Raw genomic sequence first — 9,196 nt, forward strand, 5'->3', positions numbered from 1 at the left:
CTCTGAGATTCACCTTTGAAATTGTTGCAAGTGCTGACGCTGCAGTCGCTGCTCTTGCACGAGCCGAGCTGGTGTCAAAACATGGCCGGGCTGACACGTTTAGCGGTCGATCCAAGAATCCCAATTGGATCAAGATACCATCATGCCGGCTATTCATCATTCATTTTGTAGTCTTGTGCGAACATTAAAGCTGTGGATTGAATTACAGGGGGCCAACAGACGCATCTAAAACGCTTCCAACATGAGAGCACATCTCTAATGTTGTTAGCCCCGCATGACAGATGAACGATGGATTGCTCAGTAAATTACTTCATTTAACCAAAGGAGCACCAGCTAACACCTGTAATTACACCTGCTTGAATCATGGCAGTCATTTTGTGCGCTGGTATTCAAGGCACAGAGTAGCAATTTTTTTTTGACTGGAGAGTATTTTGGCATGAATCCGTTCAAATGCATGATAATCTAATTTGCAGTAAAACCAACAGGATGTTGCAAAACACTGTTTGAATCCAACAACAGGACAGGCGTCAAGCCTGATGCTGACAGCTGCACTACGATGAGTTGTTTTATGGAGTATTTCAACAGCTGCCACTCATGACCCATCACAAACAACTGCATTTGCACCGGCAGAATTCATAATAACACATTATTCGTTCTGAGGGACGTTGTCAAAGGCTGGCTATCAAACCATCACTGTCTATCACACGGCTATTTGCATGCGGCATGGCGCTTCGAAGGTAAATGAACAGCGGATCACAGGACAGCTGTTGGAATGCACTTTGTTTTTATGAATGGAACCAATGCAAAAAGGGATTTACATCAGGGGATAGCTGAACCTGTGAGAAATGGGAGAAGTGTGATGTGATATGTGACTCAGTGGAAGAATAAACAAAACAGATCTGTCTACATGTCTAATATATTGGCTCCCTGCAGTGAGCACTCTTCCTGTCTGTACTGTCACAAAGTCAGTCAACACCAGCGTTTTACAATTCATATCAACAAGCTGCTTCTGTTCAAATATCAAACATAAAGGTTTTTATTTTATATATGATCATCATGTTACAGGGTCATTTTTGGACCATTTTTGTCACTTTTCATCTTACTCTCATGTGCATTATGTATTTTTCTCCTGTCCTACGTTTTCTCTTTAATAAAGAGAAAGGGGAAAGTAAAATAATATGATGTCTTTGCAGCACATGTTAGTAGAACCCTGCAAAAAGCAACAGCACGCCAACAGTCACAATTACCTTCTATATAGTTTTCACTGTCGAGAGTTTATTCTTCCGACAGTGAGTAGGTAGTCCGTAGATCTTAGACAGCACTTAAGCATTATAACAAGTGAAAAATATTTCACAAAATCCAACTTCTATCAAATTCAACACACAAGTGCAACTTACAAAAGTTCAATTGCAAATAGCATCGGAAATTAGTATGAGGATGAGGAGAACATTTTCACAAAGACCTAAAAAAGTGGCAAATAGCTTTTAGACGAGGAAAAATATTATCACCAAATATTATAAATAGAATAGAATAGAACCAAATATTATATTTACAGAGATCAGAGAGGCGTCTTAAAAATGTATTTTTATCTTAACTAAGTTTAAAAATACTAACACGAAGTTCCTAAAACAATATTCAGTCGACAAAAGAAGTTGTGTTTTAGGACCGCACATACCCATTATTTTCATTATCAATGAAACTGTTGGTTGTTCATTGCAGATGAATCACTTCTATTCTATAAAATATCAGAAAATAGTGAAAACAATGCCCATTGCAATTTCCCAGATCCCAAAGTAACAGCTTCATGTTACAAAATACTGCAAATTCTGTTTGACCAACAGTCCAAAGCCCAAAGGTAAGACGAGGAAACCAGAACATGTTCACATTTCAGAAGCTGGTCCAAGTGAACTTTTGGGATTATTTCTTAGAAAACGAATCGATTATCAAAATTGTTGACAATGAATTTCCTGTTGGTTGAATAATCAATGACTTGACTCATCATTTCAGCTCTACTGCATTTTGAGTAAAATGTTAGAAACACATGACTGAAACGCTCTTCTTGAATGTGTCATTTGCAGCCTCAATGCAAGAACAGATCTGCGCCTGTAACACCGCTTCAGTAACTGCAGTATTTACTATATGGGCATACAAGGGGAGAAAAGTACAGTTTGATAAAGTAGCGTCTTCAGGCACAGTCCCTTACTTCGTCCAGCATCCCTTTGAGATTGTTTCTCTCCCTCACTTACTTTTATGCTTCTTTGACGCCTTTCTTCCTATAACCACCTTGTCAATAACATACAAGCCCTCTGTCTCCTCTACTTGCTCACTTCTAAGGTGAGGGTCTTCTTGATACTTAACAGTCCTCTGTCCTTTGTGGATGTCTAAGGTGTCCTCTCCCTCCACGCCCTCCTGTACCAGCCTGCGAAGCTTCTCTCGGTTCCCCGTCTCACTGAGCTCACGCTCCCTCTCCAGCGTGGCATCATGGTGGTCCCCGTCCCTCCTGCCAGCTCTGATATGGTGACGCTGGACAGTGGAGGCAGAGAAATGGGCGAAGAGCTGAGGGTTGATGGTGAGCTGAGCGTAAGATGCAGCAGATAGACCGGTAACAGAGAGAGGCTGGATCATGGGGCTTGCTTTGACAGGGGACAGCAAGTTGTGGGTTTGGCTGTTTGACGGGTTGTGATGTTGCGGTCGTAGGTGTTTCATGGACAGAGTTGTGTGGGAGGTGCTTTCATCACGACCCTGTCTCCTCCACTCCTCCAAAATCTCATCCGACACTAAGGAAAAACAGGATATTTGTCAATATAATCCACTGGTATACCACTCTATGTACCATACGCTTCGACAGCTTTCTCACCATAAACATTGTTATGGATTTTGTTCTCTTCATCCTGGCTGCGCTTCAGGTCCACAGCTCGCTTCACTGAGTCTAAAAGGCCAAACATCTTACACAGGGAATTAAGTATGACGGCATCTGACAAAACAAAATCATCAAAAGTCAGCTACAACGATAAATACGATTGTCCACAGAACTTCCACACCACTTAAAAAAAAACAAAAAAAAATCAATGTCCATGAATTTCCCTCTCAAACCAGATTTGGCTGCTGGAGCCTTTATTGAAAATCATTATAAAATCAGATTTACTTTTTTTTTTTTTACTTGACTGACATTTTACTAAATTTAAAGCAATTGTTTTCAGAGTCCAGTGGTTAGCCCTTACCTGTCTCCTGCAGGCTGGCCTTCTCACTGCGAACCTCCACTCTTTTAAGAGTGGCTAATAATTCAGTCTGGAGACTGGACAGGACCTCCCCCATCAGCCCAGAGTCGGCCACACCCTTCCACAGGCTCAGTACTCCATCTAGAGAAGGTCAATTAGGTGGGACATTATTATGATATGTGGTGAAGTCTTTGTGTGTGTGTATGTGTTTGTCTTTTCATATAATAATGTCAAAATGCCAGAGAGAAAAAAAGAGAAAGTGCTTTTGCAGAGGTGATTTGTGTATGTGAGCTGTGGCTTTGGACAGTAAAAGAGACTTCACACAATGGGCAGAAAAGGCAAAGCAAACAAAATAGGAAATGTAGGATTAATTAGATGGAGTGTCAGGGTTGAAAAAAAAGAAGATATAATGAGATAGAGGAAATGGGAAGGGTGCAACACAGAGAGGATGTTAAATGGGTGATATAGAAATGAAGGAGCAGGAATATGGTTTGGAAAGAGGTGAGGAAGGAGGACAGGCCAGGTTGCAGGGAGACAAATTACTTTGGATCCGTACAAAACTGAACCAAATAGAAGTTGAGTATATTAGAGTGATAAAATGTCAGAGGTGCTTGATATCTTATCTTGAAAGAAATGCATCCGCTTTCACATTAGCTTAAATATCTGTCAAGATAAATGCAATTTACCCACGGAAAATATTCCAAATCCCATTCACAGCTATCTGAAGCTAAATTCATGTATTTCTCCATGTCGGGAATGTACACTAATGGAAATAAACACATTTCTGGAGATAGAGGAGAGTAGTTATAGGCTGAGTACGTTTCCTTAGAGTTGACAATTTGTTTTAAGTCCTGTGACAAGCAATACCGCTTGTGCAGTGAGGCTACTGCAATTTGCCATTCAAACAAAAGATCACTTGAGGCTATTTTAACTACTGTGGTCCAGCTGGATCAAAGCCTAATCAGGTCACCTTTAAAGGCCCTTAAATCAAGGCTAAGGTCTCTGCAAGAAAAAGCCGCACTTAGAAATGTCAGATGGCGTCGATGGTAATATAAAGGGATGTGACTCTCTGCTTTTTAGCGGTAAGCAACTTTTTAAGGTCAGTCTGCAGGAATGGCAGAACATCCCACAACTGCAGATTCAGAGGTTTCATTGGCTCAATGTATCAGAGGTGTCAAGCAGCAGTGGCTGCAAGAGACACAAGGGACTGACGGACCGGTGTTAATATTTACAGTCGTCATTGTTTTTCTATTTCTTTTTCGTTTATTATTCATGCAATTGTGGTTGAAATTTCAATCTGAATGTTTCATCTCTTTTCCTCATCCTTTTCACATTTGTATCCTCCAGGATTGTTGCAAATGAAGGGCCTCTGGAGGACTGAAGGTCAGTGGGCTGAACCTGTGTCTCCTCCAATAATACAGAGGTGTCTAATAAACTTTCCAAATTTACCTCCAGGGCATTGCCCTTGGTAAGCTGACAAAGAGGTTAATAACAGAAGTAAATGCAACTTCCCTGAGTTTACAGTGGAGGTTATAACATGACTTCCACGTGCCGGTACAAAACTGCGGCATCCCACTGTGTGTCACATATTACGTTACGAATACTAAATAACACCGTCTTCATACTTTAGCCGAAATAAGGCTAAAGTATGAAGACGGCTCCTATTTTCTGGGGGTGTGTGCAAAAAAAGTGAATGGATTCCGCCTCAATAGTTCATATACTGTGTTTGTCCTATCAGCCAATCCATTTCTGAGGTTTTTTTCTCCCCACACGCTCTTCCTCATCCTGTTCAGGCTGTTTGACGAGCAGCCTTTTATCCTTTCTTATATTTACCAGGTGTGTCACCCCTCTTTCTCTTTGCACCATGTCCGTTGGCTGTTGTGGGATTTACATCGCGGGCTGGACAAGGGCTCCACTCTGCCGTTGCACTGAACTTCTTCTCCAAACGCTCCTCTACCTCTGCTGCATCATGCACAGCCTCTCCTGAAATTACTACAGAACAGGATACACTGTAAATAGATAAACATCTCATATTACCATTGAACATGAGTAGGCAGAGGGAAGACTGCCAAGGGAATCCAACTGTTCTTTTCCCAACACTGTTATGTTTGTTTTTTTCTGTGCTCAGTAAGGAAACCGGTTTGTTTATCCAACGATATCTGACTGCTCTTAATGTTCAGCTCAGTTACTAATTCCTTATTGCGATTTAGCTCCAAAGGCATGTGTCAGATTCTCGTTTCATTATTGAGGATAAATCATATCCAGGTGGCTTTAAAAGTTTTTTGTTTCCATCATATCAATCACATAATGAAAAAAAACAGCAGCCCGAGCATATGTGGGAGAGAAAAAAATGTCAAGCTGTAAATGCCAACTGAAATCTACCTGTCAGGGGAGGCACCTGTCCTCCAACAAGGTCAAGAGCCAGACATGACGGGCTTGGCTGCACTGAGCTCCCCGGAGGAAGCCGCGTGCTGTTGATCAGCACATCAAATTTAGTGCTGCGGCAGGTGTTGCTGCACACGGTGTCATGCTGGTAGAAATCTATCTGGCTCGAGTCCATCATTTTCCTGCGAGGGGAAGAAGCAGGTTAAAAGAACACTACAGAGTGTCGTTAAACAATCTCAGTAACTTCCCAGAGGTTTGTTTGACACGAAGCCCGTTGATCTGACCTCTGCAGGAATAAAGATCACAAGGGCAGATATTGCCTATTGAGTCGGTATATTGACTCACAGTAACACCAAGAACAAGTGCAAACACGATAAAAGAGTGAGAAGTCTCACTCAGCAGCTTGTCTGCGTGCTATTTGATCCTGCTATCATAATAATGCTCCTTACAGACTGCCTCTGGAATGCCTTGGCAAACCCCAGCACAGACAGACTCGACACAAGTGCAAATTATATGAATGAGATACGTTGTTGACTTCATTCGATTGAGGTACTTCAAGTCTGACACTTTAACCCCAATGCAACAAAGTAATTGAAGGTCATGCAGTTTTACAGTTCGCATCAGTCAGCAGCTATAGGAGGAACAGGACAGACAGAGAAATAGTGTTTTCGTTGTATTTTCACAAGTCTACCTGAGCATTACCCCTCCCAGTCTGATGGCCCTCTTCCAGTCCTTCAGAGTGGCTTTCCCTGCCAGATGTACAAACTGCTTGGGACTGATGAGCTGGTCATTGAACTGGAAGAGAAGAAGAACACGGTGTATGTTTATGAAAGCCGTTATAAGTATGCAGAGAGGAGAATAAGACAGAAATTGCAGACACAAATGTCTGGTTGAGTGAAGAAGGTTTAACTGGGTCAACTTACTTTGACACATCTGATGTTGATTCCAGGGCACACAAACTTCTTAAATAGTAGAACCGCTCTGCTGTCTCCACAGGTGATGGGGTAGCCATACTCAGTCTCCTCTCCTTCTGCTTTACTGTCTTCTAACAATCACAAGCCAACAATAAATAAATAACCTGCAGCAACAGTGTTATATACTCAACAGCAAAGCATACGTTCAAAGTATGATTAAATGTACTGTCTCAACAAAATAGCACAGCATTCCTGTTGTAGTTTAATATCACGTACCATGATGTGTCTCTATGGCCAGGACTGTAGTGCCAGTGTCAGCAATGTCATCATTTATCCTGCAGAGGGCGACAAAATGTACATAACTGAATAAGGATTTCATGCAAACTGAGAGTTGAATATTTCTATATTTTAACAGCAAAATATGCGAATAGCCAGTGCATATCTAACCTTTTTGAAATGTAAATGCCCACTGTCATAGTCTTTAGTTCAAGCCTGCATTAAACTGAATATGAGCAGCATTGATGTAAAAAAAAAATGTAATAAGATATTCTTAAAAATATTATCATGATAAAAATATGTCTACACGTTTACACAAATATGTGTGTATGTTTAAATGCGCCTCTCTGTTGTGTCACACAGCCAAACATCGACTGGCCCTTTAAGGATACAAGGCCGTGATGTTACCCGTGCAGGATGGGCTGCAGGTGCAGGATGACTTGAGTCTTATGGTTGTTGCCACTGGACTCCCCTTCCTCCTCCTTCACCGTCGTGAGATCCCCTGAAGACACAGTGACCTCAGCAGCCGCCATCACCCCTCCCCACAGAGCTGCACGCAGAGAGGGCCGAGCACGCACGTTAAACGTCCAGATCACACACACTCGCATGCAGTGATGCTATTTAATGCACACACACAAGTCAATAAAAGCCTCCCCCAACAGTCTTCTCTGGCATGCAACTGTTATAGAAATGAATCCCTACTGGGCTTAAAATGGCATAATCCTCAAATGGACTGGGCCTTGCTTCCTATATTGCTCTTGAGAATGCATTAATATCCTATGATAGGCGACGGCTTACAGTTTTAACTAAAACCTGGGTTATGAGGACATAATTCTAAAAATGATGAAGCGATATAATAGACAGTGGACATGAATGTTTTCTTCAGAGTGAAATTCTCAAATCAAATAATATCAGCACTGTGTTATCCAACCTTGTTGCATTTAGGCCACTTATTTTGCTATAAGTATGGCACCAACAAAAGACCTGTTGAACAAATATAATCTGCTCCAGTATTGTTAACAAGTCATATTAAGCAATCATTAAATCCTAGTTATTTATTTTGTCTGCTGTCATAATGTTCAGTAGGCTATATAGCTTACACCATTTCTGAAAATGGTATTTGAATTACGAAGTAAGGTCCTTAAATACTGGCTATATAGATGTTGGGAAATAAACTCATTATGAGTCAAATGTTATTAAAGTGTCCACTGGGCTTCTGTCTATGGTCAGATGAATTGGGGTAAAAAAAAAATAGAAATAAAGTAAATTGCCTCCCCGGTAAACAGTTAAAGAATAATGAATAATAAACTGTCACTGCATTAATTATGATTCTGCTCATAATAGTATCTCAGTCCTTCACAAGCAGCAGCTGAGGCGTTAGGAACACTGGGCGACAATATCAACAAGCACAGGGAGAAATGAACAAACTGTCTCTTAGGTTAATCCCATGGTAGAAAAACAAAAACAAACAACACGACCATGCATTGAAGAGCATACTGCAATACACTGATCAACATATTCAACACTATGTCAAGTAGCCCTTGTTGGATCAACTCCTACACGGACAGTTGCGTGTCTTTCTCACCCTCCTTCACCCACTCACTGACGTCCGTCGGTGCGGCAGCACGCACACCCCGGCCAACAAGGGTACGACGGCGCGCGCTCCTGTCCCAGAAGAGTGTGCACAAAAACCCTCCGGGTCTACCCTAAAACTCCGTGACACGCTAAACCTGCTACTTTAAATAATATTGTCACAGTTTTTACTTACCGTTTTTACAGCAGGGGGTAGTTCATCTTCTTGCTTGTCAGAGAGACACGAGAGCATGCGCCGTGTGCTGCTTCGGTAACACTTCCTGCAGTGAGCAGCATTTGCCTGAGAAGCATCTGTCCCGCTGTCACGAGAAGCGGTTAGTTCGCACGCGATGTGTAAATCGGTCAAACGGCTCATGTGTGCAAGCGCGCGCGCGGCTTGGTTTGAGCTCTGAGGCACGGTGCCGCATATGCTGGGACATCCCGAGCTTCACAAACATGTTTTTCAACCCAAAAAGAAGTCATTCATTATTATCTTTTTAATGGACAGATCCCTCTTGGCAGGTTTTAAGCTCGACAACATGTGCCACTTGTGTGGCCTCATTTCGTGGGGTTTGTCATGCAATAAAAAGCTGAAAATAGTGTTGTGTTTTTGTTGTTGCCTATATTTCACCAGCAGGTGGCAGGCTTTGCACTTGCAATTTCAGTAAAGCGTGTTAAAACGTCACAAGATATTTAAAAATGTTGGTTTTAACCATATTGACTTTTAAACGCATTACTTCACCATCTGTATGTTCTAAAACAGCCATATAAATAGATAATAAATACATTTATATGGAAATAGTTTTTACAGAAGAACATGGGATCCAGGTT

The 9,196-nt window shown here is 41.6% G+C and overlaps 1 protein-coding gene across 2 annotated transcripts; it reads right to left on the reverse strand.

The window, feature by feature from the left end:
• Positions 1 to 1,022: 1,022 nt before the first annotated feature.
• Positions 1,023 to 8,667, reverse strand: LOC142969646 (glucocorticoid modulatory element-binding protein 1-like). Of its 2 annotated transcripts, XM_076109642.1 has the most exons (10): positions 8,562 to 8,667; positions 7,202 to 7,343; positions 6,794 to 6,852; positions 6,527 to 6,648; positions 6,295 to 6,398; positions 5,601 to 5,785; positions 5,052 to 5,210; positions 3,222 to 3,359; positions 2,858 to 2,974; positions 1,023 to 2,777 (listed from the first exon to the last, which is right to left on the reverse strand). In XM_076109642.1, exons 2-10 carry the CDS (start codon positions 7,324 to 7,326, stop codon positions 2,239 to 2,241), a joined length of 1,548 nt encoding a protein of 515 aa, XP_075965757.1. In that variant the 5' UTR covers positions 7,327 to 7,343; positions 8,562 to 8,667; the 3' UTR covers positions 1,023 to 2,238. The 2 variants fall into 2 exon arrangements, with proteins under 2 accessions (XP_075965757.1, XP_075965756.1); XM_076109641.1 differs by lacking the exon at positions 8,562 to 8,667 and having other exon boundaries at positions 7,202 to 8,514.
• Positions 8,668 to 9,196: the final 529 nt, after the last annotated feature.

This window comes from Anarhichas minor, unplaced genomic scaffold (assembly GCF_050575085.1).
Source record: "Anarhichas minor isolate MPS153535 unplaced genomic scaffold, ASM5057508v1 ptg000041l, whole genome shotgun sequence".
NCBI lineage: Eukaryota > Metazoa > Chordata > Actinopteri > Perciformes > Anarhichadidae > Anarhichas > Anarhichas minor.